This window comes from Lycium barbarum, chromosome 4, assembly GCF_019175385.1.
Source record: "Lycium barbarum isolate Lr01 chromosome 4, ASM1917538v2, whole genome shotgun sequence".
Taxonomy (NCBI): Eukaryota; Viridiplantae; Streptophyta; class Magnoliopsida; order Solanales; family Solanaceae; genus Lycium; species Lycium barbarum.
The window spans coordinates 8,165,134-8,183,813 of NC_083340.1; the positions used below are offsets into that span (position 1 = coordinate 8,165,134).

Sequence of the window (18,680 nt, forward strand, 5' to 3'; positions counted from 1 at the left end):
AATTGGCTTACAGTGTAAAATTTCCTTTCTACAATTGGTAGAGTAATTTTTCCTGGGGTTTCTTCTTCTACTGTTTGGGCACAACTTAGCTCATTCACCTTATAGAAGAGATTACTTTAATTGTGAAAATATGATAGATACGACTTTAATAGAGGAACGTGGTAAATATAATTAGTTGGTCATAAATAGAAGGGCTTTTTTTTAAAAATACTATAAAAGTTTGGGATAGTTTTAGAAGTTTTGAAAAGGCCAAAACATAAATCTTGGCCCAAAAATAGGTTGATGCTAGAATTTGAAATTTGACAATTTATTTTTAAAATCTGTCAAAACTTTATGCCCAATTTTTTTTAAAAAATAAATCTTCAAAATATGCGCCTAAAATATATGGCCGAACACAAGCTAAGATGTTTTCGTGTTCGGGGGTGTATTATAAAAATAACTATAGGCCGATTATCTGAAAACCTTGACAGAAAATAAGAACATAAATCAATTTCCAACGGAAATGTTATGTCTTGCAAGGATAAAGTTTCTTGAGAAGCGTTCGTCGTAGAGTTTGGCAAGTTAAAAGTATTTTTCAAGAAAAAATATATACTAGTATTAGGGCTCGTTTGGTATGATGGATAATAAAAAATAATCCTGAGATAAAAATTTAATGCCGCTTTATTCCACATTTGGTTGGAATAAAAACTCGTGATAACTAATCTCGAGATTAGTTACCCGGGGATTACAGTGTTTTTTATATTCCACATTGAGGGTGGAATAACAATCCTGGATTAACTTATCTCGAGATTAGTTATCCAGGGATAACTTGTTTTCCAACCAAACGAGCCCTTAAAGATTAATAATAGTATTAACAAATCGGAGAGTGTTTTTATGAAACTTTTTTATGATGGTAGTGTACAGGCTAATTTATGCGCACCTCAACTATTCTACTGAATACTTGCTATATTCCATCGGCACATATATGAGTGACCACTAATTATACAGTGATCGGCTAACAGTGCTTTTGGTTGTACTTTGTAGACTTTTCAAATGATAAGGTAAAAGTGAAACTTTTTTTTAAGCATGTAAAATGCTTGCTGATATCCAATTTGAATACTTTTACACATCATCTCTTGTATTGTAATTTTCTTCTCACTTTTTCTATTGAAGCACTTCCGATTTATAAGAGAAAAAAAGATGATAGTGGTTTCAAAAATATGATTTATGAGAAGCATGCATAAAATTAGGAGCAATTTATTCTATGTATAGAGTCGGCTAATTAGATGTGAGCTTCAGTTAGTGCAATTTCTCTCGTCTTTTACTCCCTTCCTTTATTTAGTTTCTTAGAAGTAAAGAAGAGACGCAAATAAGAAAAAGAAAAAAAGACAAGTTTTTAAAAGTTACGGAAGGAACATTAAAATAAAAATAAAAAATGACACGTACGTGCACTAGTACAGGAACAAGCTAAATTCTATGGACTTAAGCTTTTTTATGTCGGCCATGCGAAAGGAATTTCCACAAAGTAATAATTGCACCTATTACAAAGAAAACCAAGGGGTCATTTGGTACGAAGATAAATAATGCAGAGATTAGTAATACAGAGATTATAATATTAAAATTATTTTTTATCAAGTATTTAATTTATTATATTAAAAATTATAAAATATAACAATTTAATTACAAAACATATTAAATTTAAAAAATTAAAAGCCACCCTTCCCTTTCTTTTTCTCCATTCTTTGTTTCATCCAAAACAGAGCCACCCACCGTTCATTCCCCTTTTATCTGTTCTCCACTTCCTCCGAGAACTCCACCACCCCACCCTTCCCTTCCCCTTCTCCGGCGCCTTTTTTGGCGAGTTTAGGCCAAGCTAGACGATAGATCTGAAAAGATGAAGATTTAGAAAAATATAGATTTGAAAAAATACCAATTTTATCATTTTTGTCAAAGACTCTTAATTTGGTTGATGACCCTTCACTGGATTCATTTATTTTCCTGTAGCAGTGGAGAAAGATTTGTAGTTGAGATCCGATGAAGTTTTCAAGATTGATTCTTCTCAGGAATTTCAAGCATATCGTATTTTAAGTTTTGTATGTTGTATTAAATTTTTGTATGAAAGTTGGATATAATGTTATTGTGGTTGTATTAAATTTTCAAAAATCTAATATGAACTTTATACAAAATTTTTGTACATTTATATACATATTTCATACCATTTTTATACAGTTTTATACACGAAAAATGTAATAATTCTAAGCCTCAAGCGAGATTTACATATTTCATACAGTTTTTATACATAAAGTCAAAAATTTTAAGCCTTCAGTAAGATATACTTATTTCATACAATTTCCACACACAAAATATTAAGCGAAATTTTTGAACCTTGAACGAGAAATACACATTTCATACACAAATTTTTGAGAAATTTTTTAAGCCTTGAGCAAATTTTTCAAGTCTTGGGAGAAAATTTTGGTATATGTTCTGTGAGAAATTTATTGCTATGTTTTGTAAACTGAAAAGCATCATCATATTTTATAAATATACCTATTATGTATATATAAGTTATTCTTAAAAGTATTTTTCAAGAAAAAAAATCTATATTAAAGACTAATAATAGTATTAACAAATCGAAGAGTGTTTTTACGAAACTTTTTTTATGCTGATAGTGTACGGCTAATTTATGCGCATCTCAATTATTTCATTGGATATATGCTATCTTCTGCCGATATACCGGGTGACTGCTAAATATAGTGTGATTGGCTAACAGTGCTTGTGGTTGTAATTTGTAGACTTTTCAAATGATAATGTTAAGTGAAACTTTTTAATCCCGTAATGCATATGCCCAGGTGTTATTGCTTGTATATTCCAGATACAACTCTCCTACATCTCTGAAGCGGAAGTTTCCCATTAGTAAGTGTCACATCAGACTGTTGAAAAGCCTAGTCTTTAGTTTTCATAACCGACCTCAGAACTCAAGATAACCATAGAAAATAGACCCTTTGTGGAAAATATATTATTGTCGGTTTACATCTTTGAGGTTGATCATTCAATTCAATTGAAAGCTCAATCATTCTTCCATGTTGGTTTGACAGGGCTAAAAATCAAGATAACCATTTGCTGTGGCTCTTCATCCCCTGAATTTAGTATCCTTACCATAACCCACAAGGCAGATAGAAGTCATGGCACCATTGGCAACGTATGATAATTGCTAAGTTATCTGTAACAATTGTAACGAAAAGATACAGACCCGGGTTCGATTCCTGGCTGGTGCAATGCTTTTTCTTTGAGCTCATTCCTATTTCCTAACCAGGAAAACGAACTCCAACAATCAGTGTTATAATTGGTAGCGAGTTGTAACACCAACGGGGCATCATTTTGGTTGAGCTTAATTCTATTTGCAACAGGAGGACTAAGAAGAAAGCTATGACCAGGGGCGGATTTAGAGGGTGGCAAAGATGTTCATGCGAATACTCTTGGCAAAAAATTATATTGTATATATAAGGTAGAATTTATGTATTTATGTGAATACCTGAACAAATACAAAAAGTTAGTTCGAGCGATTTAGGAAACATTATTTTTTATATTTAGTTTTTTTTTTTTTTAAACTCCTGAGTGAAAATCTTAGATAGTGAAAATTTAAATAGTGGCTATGATCTTTTGAAATGATATAAAGATAACGCAAAAACTGTCAAGTTCATTGCACCATGGCTTAGGATGTGCTGATTGTTCAAGTTGTAACCATTGCCTTTTAGGGTGCTTGTAGCCAAGAAACTATATAACAAAGTGAACGAAGATAAAAACTTACTAAAAGAACAAAAAATGTCGTAATCTGTTACAAAGATTGAGTTAAAATGGAAAAAGAATTAACGGATCGATGCAGCAATTTTGATACTCCTTTTGCAAAAGCCATAAGTAAAAAATATCATTGAAGCAGCACTGGCCTACTGGATTTAGGAAACTTGCAACTTTGACAAATTCTTTATTAAAGTACTTTCACTTTTTATATGTAGCAGTGGTATGTCTTTTGTTTTCTTTCAGTTGACCTATTCGAATGACTTATGATATCCGCTTGTCCTCAGGTCTATACGGAAAGTAACTATAGGCAAATTTTCCTCATTTACAATTAGCCAATTAGGGTACCGTTGCTTGTAGTATTATTTAATAGACTTTTTAATAGAAAATTTGCAAGTTAAAAATCCTTCTGCGTGATGTGAAATGACTCTTGTTAGCAACTGCCCAGTAGCTATATGAGAAGAACATAAAATAAAACTTAGGTAAAACTTCACTTAAGGCCCGTTTGGCTTTAGCTTAAAAAAAAGCAATTTATAAATTGAAAACAATTTATAAGCCTAAAAAAATTAAATTGGGCTATTCTAACTTATTTTTTTCAATTTATTTTTTTAGGCTTATTTTATATACAAAATAACTTATAAACTGGCTTGTCAGTCAAACGCTCACAAAGCTGAAAATAGCAGCAACTTATAAGCTAAGCCAAACAGGCTCTTACACAGCTCTTTGAAATGGTGACATGTAGACTTGAAAGTTGGAACCAGCCACACACTCTTGTTTAATTGGACACTAGGCTCTGTGTATATATACATGTTATAGTTTAGCTTAGCACAATGAATATATTCCTATAGAAGAGCGGAAACTTTTCTTTTGTAGGTAACTAGTCAAAATGTCTAGATGTAGCCACTGGGACTTCAATGATTATGTTATAGCTATTCAAAACAGAAATTCTAAACCAATGCCATGGATAGGTCTATATGTTGCAGCAGCCTCTTTCATTTGCTTGCTTGCTGTGGCTGCTGATGTTTTCCTATGTTTCTGTAGGAAAAAACTATGGTTCCCATGCGAATATTTTTCTCTTAATGCCACTTCCCTGACATTGTTGGCTGTGGCAATGAAGCTTCCTTTGGATCTCAATACGACGATGTCGCGCACTACTGATAAGCTAACTAAGCTTAGCAGCACCCTTCTTATGTCTACTCTACTCTGATGGGTAATTTTATCATATCTTTGGGATCCATGGATAACAAAGATATCTTAGCAAATGTTATTGCCTTAACTATACTCCTCATCACAATCATTGTGAACATCTGCATCGAAATAAGTACCGGCGTAGTTGACTTCTCTTTCTGGGCGGAGGAAATTTCACCTATTACATTCAATGTTTGTTTTGTTCCTGATATTCTTTTCTTGTGCTTTGACAGTGCCAGTGATTAAGAAACATCTAGAATCTAAGTATAATGAAATACATCAAGTAGCTTCAATCGAAGAACTGATGGAAGGTGAAAAATTCGAGATTGAGAAGTTGAAAACTGTGGTGACAAAGTATTGAGTTATGGCAGAAACCGGTAGCCTGCAATTTGTGATAGCGCGTTCAGTAACCAGCACAATTACAGGTGCAATCTGTCTGATAAATGCCCTCAATTTATTCCTAGCAGTAATCCCAAGGAACATATTTTATGAAGGATACATTGATTCAGATTATAAGTGGTCAACAGTGTGGATTTTTCTTATTCAGATTATTGGGGTGGCAATAGGAACTGTTGCCCCTTTATTTAGATGGTTCATTGCTGTCAAATTCAAATGCTTAGAGGAAGTGAGAAGCAACTTCAAAAATGAATTTGTAGTAGAACACTATTGGAGAGAAAAGCTAGAGGAGTGGAAAGGAAGCTCCATTCCGCTGCAGATTCGCGGCCGAAGGCGTCGAAAAGTTCTTCATGGCATAAAACATATTGTCTTAGATCTATGCATTAGGCTTCAGGTCATAGTTATTTTAGGTAGCAAGTTAGTTCTGTTTATATCTGTTTGGTTAAGGGGGCCAATTATTTCTTGTTTTTATCACATCAAAAGATTCAAGTTGAATCTCAGACCTGGATCTGAAAAACCAACTACTTAAAGTAGACCAACATTAGATCCCGGTATGGAGTTGGATCTTAGCGACTATGTCATGCTACTTGCGGGTGAGGCTCCATTGCCAAGAAAAGTCCTGATAAACATTAAAGGCGAGGTGGATGAACTGATCCACAAGGGAAAAATGAATCGGCCGAAAAATCTCATTGGACTACTAAGGAAACTTAGCAGCTTTAGTGGGGTGAAAGGATTCGACAGTAGCCAAGTACCAAGTCTGCAATCCAAAGAACCCCCTAATTCTTGGACTTTGCCAGTTGTGACGCTAGCCAGTATTGCCATTTCCATTTCATCCGTCAAAAGTCAAGAAGTTGATCTGTTACTAAGGAGTATGAGTGAAAGTCTGTCATATGCAAGACTAGTTGAGAGTATGGAAAAGAAAACGGGAGAATGAAGAAGCATAAAAAATGCAGCTGACATTGTGTGGGTAGGAGTTGAACTGCGCCAGAAGTGGCTGGAAGAGGATCTTGAGAGAATCAACCAAGAAGGGAAAACCTGCAAAGAGATTCTTCAAAGACTTGCTAATGTAGCTAAAAAGATTGTCATGGAGTTCAAGGAACAAGTAGATGGAAGAATGACAGAGAACCCTCTTTTCTGGCCTCCAAAGGTCATAGCAGCAAATTCCATGTATAGGATCAGCCAAACTATATTACTAGACAATGAAATTGGCAGACTTTGAGGGAGAATCGCACTTGTTTGAGAAGATATCAGTTTTAATTGCAGACATATAGGCTGCTTGTTTCACCAACTTACCTAATGTTATTGTTAGCAACTGTCACTGCAATTCCATTGAGGCGAGAGAGAGGAGCATCCGTCGTGCAGCCCTCCCACTGGGTGAAACTGAAGAAATTCTCAGCTTTCTTCAATACCATGAATTTACAGGTTTGAGTCCTGATCAAGCAGCATGCATTGATGAATGGCGTCTTAGGACGTGGCAGATAAGTTCATTAGCTCCCGTTTCTACAATTAACAACGAAACGGTTCAATCCAATAAGCATGTAGTTATATCAATCCAATGAGCATGTAGTTATATCAATCCAATGTTTGTAATTGAGCTTTCAAACATTATACTATATGTTATATGATCAGAAGATCTGTTACAGAATTTTAGCTTTCTGGCATGTAGTATTACAATAGATTTGTAGCATTTAGTTCCCTTAGTTAGAATCATCTTCATTTAGGCTTGTTGTCCAGGAACTTGTTTAGAAATACCGTAATGAAAGGAACATAGGAGTTTGTCGCTAGGTATTTGACCAAATAGGATCGTCTAGTTCCTATAGAACCTATCACTAAAATACCCCTAGAGGGGGATAAGGCTAAGCGGAGCGAAAAGGGTTTTTCATGAGATGGGAAATGAAAACGATTTTCCCCACATGAAGTTTTTGAATAAGTGATTTTTTATAATGAGCAAGGAATACATGTATTTACACAGCTAATTCTTCGAGTCATGAAATACACGCAATTCTTTCAATACCTTGTTCCATTACAAGATCAGTATCAACTTATTTATGGTTTTATAGAGCTTTCAATCTGCTATATGTTGCATTCTAGTATTCAGCCATTAAATAGAATGTTATTGTAACACCCCGTATCGTCAGAGTTCTAGTGGAAAAACTGAAGGTTTGAACGTTTTCCGAAAATGGTTGATAGGCCTACTTTGGGCAGCCATAACTCCTTGATTAGTTGAGAATTTGGGAAAGTACCCTTAATGAAAGTTGTAGTACGTAGAAATACCTTTCTAATGATATAAGAACTAGGCCAATCAGAGGTCGGAGCAAGGAGATATGATCGTCTAAATATGGCTAATAGTAAGGCACTTAAAATTCTATAAAATCGGCTAAGTTTTCGATACGTCTGCCTTCCAGTCAAATTTCCTGAAATTCCGTTGGGAATTTGAGAAAACTTAAAACATAAAAGTTGTAGCTCTGTGAAATATCTTTCCAACGGTATATTGTGGAGCCCAAACAGAGCTCTGTACAAGAAGTTATGACCATTTTACCGAACACTGCATGGAACCGACACACGACGCTTTTCAGGGCGCGTGCGATGGCCCGGCATCGCGGGACGATCGCACAACTCTGAGTATCGACCTGCAGAATGTCGCGTGATGCACGCGCGTCGCGGACCCATAACAGGTCAGGTTTCGGGTCAAAAGTCGGGATTTCGCGTTTTAAGTTATATTTAAGCTTGGGGTTTATTTCCCTAACACCCCTAGTCACGAAAAATCACCCTAAAGTCAGAGGGAACAAGTCCCAAGCCTCAAGAACCCTCCAAGGTAAGTTTTATCATGATTCTAGGTTGAATTCAAGTCTCTAATCTCTTTCTACTTGGGTAAGCCTTTCTAATCAATAGAGTTGTGAGTGGAACATTATTGTTGGGCGTGGAAACCCTAGACCTCGTATTCAAGAGGATTGAACGTCAAAAAGGCAATACTTCTACACTCTAATCATTCATAATAGTGAATTGATGAGTTCTTGGGAGAATAGTAAATGGGTTTAGTAAAGAGAATTACACGAACTATAGTAGGGTTTTGGATTGTTGACTTGAGATTTTTATAATGGTATGGGTGATGGAGAATGAATTTAATTACACCTAATTGAGATTGTAGAATCACCTAGAAGTAATAGAATGGGAATTAGGTGAAGAAACACCATTAATGGAGATTGTGGAGCTTTATGCCCACTAAGTGTTTGATAAAATGCTTAGATGACCAAAGCATGAATATTATTGCTAATATAGAATCCCTTTGACTTGTATTGATATAGATCAAAGTTGAAAAGGTTGACGAACATTGTATTACGCTCAAAGGCTGGAATTAAGGTATGTGAGGATAACTATATACGTTAGGGAATGTTCATGATTCTCCCTACGCCTTATTCTTTATACTTGTCAATAATTTGACTCAGAATATAGTTTAGCCCTAGTTTCATGATATGATATAGAACTGTTATCTTCTAGGGTTGTAGTTACAGAATTCGTTCATGGTTATCAATTTGAATATCATGAACTCAGCACGTAATCTTTATAGACTTATATATTGTTACCACATGAGTCTCAGTCTAGAAATTCAGTATGCTCAGAAACAGTCAGTGTTTTCAATTCAATCCAGCATGTCCATTTCAGTTCAGCATTGTTCATTGTTGTTATGGTCTCAGTCCTTATTAATTAACCATAATTCTACATATGTGATTTTGCCCGAGGGCACAGCACAGTCTTGTGTATACGTATACATGGCCGAGGCCATTGACTGACGCACTACTAGGCCGAGGCCATAGCGTGCATTTATTATTGGGCCGAGGCCCCACATATACAAACACAAATAGTACAGACGATTCAGATACAGAGCAAGGAGTATTCATATCTCTACTTCCTTGCTATTACAGTTACAGTTATCAGTTTCAGTTTCAGTATTTTATTGCTTCAGTTGCTTTACATACCAGTACAATTCAAATGTGCTGATGTTCCTTTTTATTGCTTGGGGGCCTGCATCTCGCGATGCAGTTAACGACATACAGGTTGACGATCCAGTTACTTAGGAGTGTTCGTATCAGCTACTGTGGTGAGCCCTAATTTCCTTCGGGGCGATATCAGTCATGCAGTTCTCACAGCTTTCTAGACAATTACCTTTTTGTATTCATTAGAGGCTTCATAAACACAGTTCAGACAGTCAGATATTTGTTATGTTATCCTTGTAGACAGTTATACTCAGTCGTTCAGTTGTTTTGGTTTAGCCATGTTGGCTACTTTCAGATATGTTCAGATTGTCTAAGTATTTCCGCATTATGATATTTCAGTCAGACGTTTAGTTAATCAGCATGTGTTAGTTTTATTTTATAAATTAGTTATGTTTTGGTATCACATGTTGATTCAGCCAGCCAGTTGGTTCGCTCGGTCACATGCAGTCAGGTACCGGGTGCCGTGTTACGTCGCAGCCCAGGTTCGGGGCGTGACAAAGCTTGGTATCAAAGCGCTAGGTTCAAGTGTCTTAGGGAGTCTATGAAGCCGTGTCCAATGGGGTCTCTTTTATATGTGTGAGGACCCCACACATATAAATAGTTGACCACCAAGACATTCAGGATTTGTCTCATTTCTTTCTACTGTAGATCGTGCCATGAAGCTTAGAGCAATCAGTAACTTCTCTTCTTATCGAATTACGTACGTTTCGAATGCGCAGGCAACGAACAAATAATTCAAGGTCCAAGTAAGGATGTTTACCCATAGGGGGTACAATTGTGCAATACTTACTGGTAACGAATGAGACTTCAAGTGCTATTGAAAGTGGAATACAATGTAAGTTGCCCGAGAAGGGGTGTAGTAGAATGAATGGTAAGTTGAATGATAATGATGTTCTTGAGAATGGAGAATGGGATACAACAGAGAAATTAGAAGAGAAATTAGAAAATGAGCTAAGTATGCAGAAAATGTAAATCATGGAGGATCTCAAGGAGGTGGGGGCAGGCAGTTTTCAACCGGAAGCTATCAGGACCCACTCCATCTGCAGCTAGTACACTAGTCTTGAGGTCTAGATATTATCAAAAAGGTCAGTTCAGCCAGAAACAGAGTTTAAGAGCACCAGCCTCTCAGTGACATACCAGTGTGAGCCATAGAAGTTTTCAGAATCTTATGTGCAACAAGTGTTATAGAAGACACCAAGGGGTGTATCGTTTGAGGCCTTAATGTGTGTTTCGGTGGCTCCTCTTAGTTCTCAAGCTCATTCAGGTTGTAATACAGCTAAGCCTGATATTTCAGTTCTCAGTGAAGACTACTTGGAAGCTTTAGCAGGTCGTCAGGATAAAGAGGCATCCCAGTTATCACTACAGATGAAATTTTCGTACGAAATATGCCTATTAAAAAAAGAGATATGTATGAAATAATAACCATGAGCAGACGATATTAAATTTTCGGGAATGATTTTAGTTTGTTTAAGTTAGTCAGATCATAGTTAGAGAGTACGATGGTAATAAGTTACGATAAGAAGTAATTATTATTATGAGATAAGAAGATGTGACAGTTCTCGCTTAAGCTATGTGAGTAAGTGTTTATCCCAGATGTGTATAGTCTGATACGATTTTGAAGTGTATAGAAAGTTTGGGTCTAGTTGTTCCAATCTTTCGTATAAGATAGATGAAAGTTTGTTAAGTGTGATCCATAGTTCAGAAAAGATAGTATACAACCATAGAATAGCGTCAGATGATGAGGGAGAGTTAGAAATAACTTAGGTTATTCAGAGTAGAATAAGAAAATATGAAGCTAGCAGGTGATTAACAGAAAAATAGTAAGTAAGTTTTGAGTAGATATAATGCATTAGCAATTTCAGCAGAACTGTTAGAAGTATGATTTGATTTCCTTATTCAGATGAAAATCTTAAGTGGGTGACAGTTCAGATACATCCGAATGTGTGTTAGAAACCAAGGGCATAGGTTATGTTCGGAGTAGAGTGATTAGTGGGAGAAGAAATCAGCTAAGTCGTAAGAGAGCAAATTACAGAAGATAAGGAATGTTATCTGGATCCCATCAAAAGAGAAGAATTTGTAAGTATAAGACATTAGCCTTGGTCTAAGGGGGAGATGCATAAATCGCCAGTAAGTCCAGTGAGATAATTGAAGACCCGAAGGGTTAGTACGAGATATGAAGAACCTCAGTTCAGCTAGGTTGGCATAATGAGATAGTCTCCATAAGGAATATGCCTCAACTTAGAGGAAACCCAAAATGAGTAAAATGATCGTCGAACAAATCGTGTCAAGTTCAATTATTATCGATTAGGCGATCACAGAAAAACTATAAGATCATGCCCAGTTTTGTGTCACAAGGGTAGTGCTATTGCACGAGACTCTAATCTATAAGGTGCTAGTCAAAGACTTAGCGCACAACAGTACTATGAGTATTTTAGGAAGTATCTCAGAAAAAAATCATGTATGGGAAGTACAACTCATGATTTAGGCAGATAAGAGAACTATGGTGAAAGAAGTTCACCGCTTATCCAAGCTAGGAATTCGACTTTCAGACTCCGAAGTGGATGGAGTTATTGCCCAGACCATGGCTTATTCCTGCTTAGTCATTGAAGTTAGAGAGAAGCAGTTTGGTGATTCCTACTTGTTGCAGATAGAAGAGGGGATTCACGAACATAAAGCATCAGCTTTTGAACAAGGGGGAGATGGTGGTACCATGAGATACCGAGGCAAATTATACATTCCAGATGTAGATGGGCTCAGAGAGCGGATTATGTCAGATGATCACAATTCCAGAATGTGGCAGGGTTTGTGGCTAAGTGGCCCAATTTTTATTTTTATTTTGCAAGTGAAAACCGAACACTAGAGGCCCTGCGACTCGTCTCAGAATATAAATATTCCTGTTTTGAGAATGGGAGATGATAAATATGGACTTTATAACAGGTCTACCTTAGAAGGCACGACCCGATTTAGATAATTATGGACAGACTTACGAAGTCGGCACACTTCTTGCCTGTTAAGATGATAGATTTAGCACCAGAATATGCCAAGTTGTTATTCGATAAATCGCTTGACTTCATGGGACCCAGCGTCCATCATTTCAGATCATGGTGCCCAGTTCACAGCAAATTTCTGGAGATCATTTCAGAAAGAATTGGGTACTAGGGTTAACCTCAGCACAACTTTTCATCCGCAACCCGATGATCAGACAAATACACTATTCAGATCTCATGTTATAATATTCATGTCAGTCCAGTACTCAGTTAATCCAGTATTCAGTCAGCTTAGTATTCAGTTAGTTCAGTAGACATTCAGTTTAGTATCTCAGCAATTCAGTAATCATGTATTCATTCAGTTCAGTAAGCATGTGTCATTGATATCAATGGTAATTGGGATGACCACCTGCCTCTTATTGAGTCCACTTACAAAAATATTACTATGCTAGTATTGGGATGGCACTGTACGAAGCTTTGTATGGGCACAGGAGTAGATCACTGATTGGTTAGTTCGAAGTTGGTAAAGCAGAGTTGTTAGAACCATACTTGGTCTATCAGGATATGGAAATGAGAAAGTTAAGTTAATTCAAAAGCGTTTGAGAATAGCTCAGAGTCGCCAGAAGTCTTACACAAATGTGAGACAGAGATATTTAGAGTTTGGAGTTAACGACTAGGTATTTTTTAAGCTCTCACCTATGAAGGGTGGCATGAGATTTGGTAAGAAGGGGAAGCATAGTCCCGCTATATTGGACCATACAGAATCCAACGAAAGGTTGGTCAAATGGCTTATGAGCTTGAGTTGCAACAAGACTTGATTATTGACCATCTAGTGTTTCACGTGTCCATGTTGAGAAAGTGTGTGGGAGACCCGTCATTGGTTATCCCGACTGATAGCATAACAGTCAATGATAATTTGACTTGTGAAGGAGTCCTAGTGAAAATCCTTGATCGCCATGTTCGCAAGTTGAGGATTGGGGAGGTAGCCTCAGTAAAGGTTTTGTGGCGAAGTCAGAAAGTTGAAGAGGCTACATGGGAAACTGAAGAAGACATGAAGTCCAGCTATCCCTATCTCTTTGAAGAATCAGCAGAAACCGGTGAAGGTACTGTACCTTCCCCTCTCAGATCTTTCCTTCTACAGTTTCTACATTATCATTATCGAGCATGTTAGACAGCCAGCTTAGTAGTTGTTCAGTTCAACAGATAATTTAGTTCAGACCCTTATCAGTTCAGTTTTCATGTGCTCATGTCAGTTAGTGTGCACATGTCTCGGCAGTCACTCTTTATCAGACTCCATCATTCGAGGACGAATGATCCCAAGGGGGAGATAATGTAACACCCCTTATCGTTAGAGTTCTAGTGGAAAAACTGAAGGTTTGAACGTTTTCCGAAAATGGTTGATAGGCCTACTTCAGGCAGCCATAACTCCTTGATTAGTTGGGAATTTGGGAAAGTACCCTTAATGAAAGTTGTAGTACGTAGAAATACCTTTCTAACGATATAAGGACCAGGCCAATCAGAGTTCGGAGCAAGGATATATAATCGTCTAAATATGGCTAATAGTAAAGCACTTAAAATTCTATAAAATCGGCTAAGTTTTCGATACGTCTGCCTTCCATTCTAATTTTCTGAAAATACGTTGGGAATTTGAGAAAACTTAAAACATGAAAGTTGTATCTCTTTGAAATATCTTTCCAACGATATATTGTAGAGCCAAATCAGAGCTCTGTACAAGAAGTTAGGACCATTTTACCGAACACTGCATGGAACCGACACACGACGCTTTTCAAGGTGCGTGCGATGGCCCCGCATCGCGGGCCGATCGCACAACTCTGAGTATCAACCTACAGAATGTCGCGCGATGCACGCGCGTCGTGGACCTATCGCGTAACAGGTCGGGTTTCGGGTCAAAAGTCGGGATTTCGCGTTTTAAGTTATATTTAAGCTTGGGGTTTATTTCCCTAACACCCCTAGTCACGAAAATCACCCTAAAGTCAGAGGGAACAAGTCCCAAGCCTCAACAACCCTCCAAGGTAAGTTTTATCATGATTCTAGGTTGAATTCAAGTCCCTAATCTCTTTCTAACTTAGGTAAGCCCTTCTAATCAATAGAGTTGTGAGTGGAACATTATTGTTGGGCGTGGAAACCCTAGACCTCGTATTCAAGAGGATTGAACGTCAAAAAGGTAATGCTTCTATACTCTAATAATTCATAATAGTGAATTGATGAATTCTTGGGAGAATAGTAAATGGGTTTAGTAAAGAGAATTACACGAACTATAATAGGGTTTTGGATTGTTGACTTGAGATTTTTATAATGGTATGGGTGATGGAGAATGATGTTAATTACACCTAATTGAGATTGTAGAATCACCTAGAAGTAATAGAATGGGAATTAGGTGAAGAAACACCATTAATGGAGATTGTAAAGTCGGGATTTCGCGTTTTAAGTTATATTTAAGCTTGGGGTTTATTTCCCTAACACCCCTAGTCACGAAAAATCACCCTAAAGTCAGAGGGAACAAGTCCCAAGCCTCAAGAACCCTCCAAGGTAAGTTTTATCATGATTCTAGGTTGAATTCAAGTCTCTAATCTCTTTCTACTTGGGTAAGCCTTTCTAATCAATAGAGTTGTGAGTGGAACATTATTGTTGGGCGTGGAAACCCTAGACCTCGTATTCAAGAGGATTGAACGTCAAAAAGGCAATACTTCTACACTCTAATCATTCATAATAGTGAATTGATGAGTTCTTGGGAGAATAGTAAATGGGTTTAGTAAAGAGAATTACACGAACTATAGTAGGGTTTTGGATTGTTGACTTGAGATTTTTATAATGGTATGGGTGATGGAGAATGAATTTAATTACACCTAATTGAGATTGTAGAATCACCTAGAAGTAATAGAATGGGAATTAGGTGAAGAAACACCATTAATGGAGATTGTGGAGCTTTATGCCCACTAAGTGTTTGATAAAATGCTTAGATGACCAAAGCATGAATATTATTGCTAATATAGAATCCCTTTGACTTGTATTGATATAGATCAAAGTTGAAAAGGTTGACGAACATTGTATTACGCTCAAAGGCTGGAATTAAGGTATGTGAGGATAACTATATACGTTAGGGAATGTTCATGATTCTCCCTACGCCTTATTCTTTATACTTGTCAATAATTTGACTCAGAATATAGTTTAGCCCTAGTTTCATGATATGATATAGAACTGTTATCTTCTAGGGTTGTAGTTACAGAATTCGTTCATGGTTATCAATTTGAATATCATGAACTCAGCACGTAATCTTTATAGACTTATATATTGTTACCACATGAGTCTCAGTCTAGAAATTCAGTATGCTCAGAAACAGTCAGTGTTTTCAATTCAATCCAGCATGTCCATTTCAGTTCAGCATTGTTCATTGTTGTTATGGTCTCAGTCCTTATTAATTAACCATAATTCTACATATGTGATTTTGCCCGAGGGCACAGCACAGTCTTGTGTATACGTATACATGGCCGAGGCCATTGACTGACGCACTACTAGGCCGAGGCCATAGCGTGCATTTATTATTGGGCCGAGGCCCCACATATACAAACACAAATAGTACAGACGATTCAGATACAGAGCAAGGAGTATTCATATCTCTACTTCCTTGCTATTACAGTTACAGTTATCAGTTTCAGTTTCAGTATTTTATTGCTTCAGTTGCTTTACATACCAGTACAATTCAAATGTGCTGATGTTCCTTTTTATTGCTTGGGGGCCTGCATCTCGCGATGCAGTTAACGACATACAGGTTGACGATCCAGTTACTTAGGAGTGTTCGTATCAGCTACTGTGGTGAGCCCTAATTTCCTTCGGGGCGATATCAGTCATGCAGTTCTCACAGCTTTCTAGACAATTACCTTTTTGTATTCATTAGAGGCTTCATAAACACAGTTCAGACAGTCAGATATTTGTTATGTTATCCTTGTAGACAGTTATACTCAGTCGTTCAGTTGTTTTGGTTTAGCCATGTTGGCTACTTTCAGATATGTTCAGATTGTCTAAGTATTTCCGCATTATGATATTTCAGTCAGACGTTTAGTTAATCAGCATGTGTTAGTTTTATTTTATAAATTAGTTATGTTTTGGTATCACATGTTGATTCAGCCAGCCAGTTGGTTCGCTCGGTCACATGCAGTCAGGCACCGGGTGCCATATTACGTCCAGGCACAGGTTCGGGGCGTGACAGTTATAAGTACAATCAGTGGTGGAGTCAGGAATTCAAACAAGGGATTCAAAAAAGTCTTATGCCAAGGGATTCAACAACTTATATATATATATATGCAAAAAAAAATTACTTTTGCCCTTTTACATAGTATAATTTTTAAACGAAGGAGTTCAATTGAACCCTCATGCACCCCTATGCCTCCGCCCCAGTGTAGAATAGCATGGTTGATCTAATAATTTTCGATATCATAATTGATCATGAGGCTCTTGTCTACTGGAGACCATTTGGTTGTACCAACGATCTGGTTTTTTTCCATTTGCTTTCCTGATTGGACTAGTTAATATCCTTTCTCCTAGACAATCTGATAGCTGAGAAACTAAACACTAATAAATTAGTACTGAGTTCCTCCTCTTTATCACTTGCAACTACCAAAAATATTCTTGAACTTCAATACAAAGAAACGTACGAAACAACTTTGAGGGATGATGGACTAGCATCTGGAAAGTTATCCATCGATAGACTTAGAGTCACTGTGGAAAAGTGTTGGATGATGGTTGAAACTGGTAACCCTCAATTTGTGATGGCATGTTCTGTAACCTTTTCGACTTCAGGGATAATCTGCGTGTTGGCGTCTCTAATTTTGATGGAAGCTCTTATAAGAATATACGATACACCTCCATCTTTCCCAAATAGTTCAGCATATCACTGGACAACTAGTTTAATTCTTGTTGTTCAGTCTATTGGGGTGGTAATGGGTACTGTTGCTCCAGCACTCAGATGGTTTATCTTTATAAGCTTTAAGCGTTCCAACAATGCTAGCAATGCCAATGCAAATTTCTCCAAAGTCGAATACTACTGGATCCACAAGCTGGTTGAGTGGAAGGAGAGACCATTGTCTTTAAACATCAGCGGAACAAAATTTAGAAAATATCTCCAGGGTACAAGAAACTTATTTCTTTCCTTCTGCATAAGAACTCAGATTCTGGTTGTGTCGATGAGCAAATTTATGCGGTTTGTCTCGGTTGTTTCCTTCAACTTGATGTTCTCGTGTCAACTTCAAGGCCCAAACTATCATCAATCAGAACCAGAACTTGGGAAAGACTCCAAATATCACTGCTATGTTCTGTTACTAGAAGGTGAAGAAGAGATGCCCGAAATAATCTTTAAGAACATATCTGGTGCTGCAAATCAACTAGTAGACACAGGAAGGAAACGGCAGCCAAAACATCTGATTAACTTACTAAGAAAATCTAGCCATTTTTCTGGGGTGGCGGATATTTACTGTGACCAAGTTCCAGCACTGCATTCAGTAGAACCTTCAAACTGCTGGACCATAAGTGTGGTGACACTCACTAGCATAGTTGTTGCACTTCCCAAAGTGAGAAATCAGATGGCCCATCAGCTTATAAGGAGTGTCCATGGAGGCCTCAAGTATGCCAGCTTTGTAGAGGAAACTATGTACCCTGAAGATAGGTTCACAAACATTAGAAATGCAGCATATACAGTGTGGGAAGAACTAGAATTCCATAGAAAATGGTTGGATGAGGACTTGTAGAAGTTGGCCCTTGAAGGGAAAACTTTTAGGGGAACACTTGAAATTCTTACACGAATAGCTTCAAAGAAGGTGATGGATTTCAAACAAACCACTGATGGAAGAATGCTGGACAACCCTCTCAACTGGCCAATCAGAATAATAGCTGCCAACTCAATGTATAAAATTGGGAAGGCTATCCTGCTGAATAGCGAGGGACATCATGACTTGGTTGATGAAAATCTATTTGAGAGACTATCCATTACACTAGCAGATATACTAAGTGCTTGTTTTACCAATCTGCCACGAGCTATAACTATGATTTGTAACTCTGGTGCCATTGAAGAGAGGGAAAAAAGTGTGTGCAGAGCAGCTTTATTAGTTGGTAAGACCGAAGATATCTTGAAGATAATTCAACGCCATGAACTTCCAAATATAAATGCTGATCAATCAGCTTATATTGATCAGTGGAAGCTTGTACTCCAACAAAAAAAACCTTGTTCCTGCTATCCCTTCCCATGGTGAAATATCACTCTGAGCTGCCATGTAAGGGACCTAATTGATAGCCAACAAATTTAGATGGTAACAACTCACTTCCTCAA

At 37.2% G+C, this 18,680-nt stretch overlaps 1 protein-coding gene across 1 annotated transcript; it reads left to right on the forward strand.

Annotated features, from left to right (window-relative positions):
* Window positions 1-10,574: 10,574 nt before the first annotated feature.
* LOC132637122 (uncharacterized) lies at window positions 10,575-18,102 on the forward strand. Its single transcript, XM_060354265.1, has 3 exons — window positions 10,575-10,697; window positions 12,001-12,154; window positions 16,904-18,102. The coding sequence occupies exons 1-3, from the start codon at window positions 10,575-10,577 to the stop codon at window positions 18,100-18,102; spliced, it is 1,476 nt and encodes a 491-aa protein (XP_060210248.1).
* The last annotated feature ends 578 nt before the right edge of the window (window positions 18,103-18,680 follow it).

Coding starts and splice junctions, on each gene's coding strand:
- LOC132637122 (XM_060354265.1), top strand. CDS start 10,575: ATGTGTGTTTCGGTGGCTCCTCTTAGTTCTCAAGCTCATTCAGGTTGT. Junction 10,698..12,000: donor CAGGTCGTCAGGATAAAGAG/GCATCCCAGTTA, acceptor TACTTGTTGCAG/ATAGAAGAGGGGATTCACGA. Junction 12,155..16,903: donor CAATTCCAGAATGTGGCAGG/GTTTGTGGCTAA, acceptor CCTTTCTCCTAG/ACAATCTGATAGCTGAGAAA.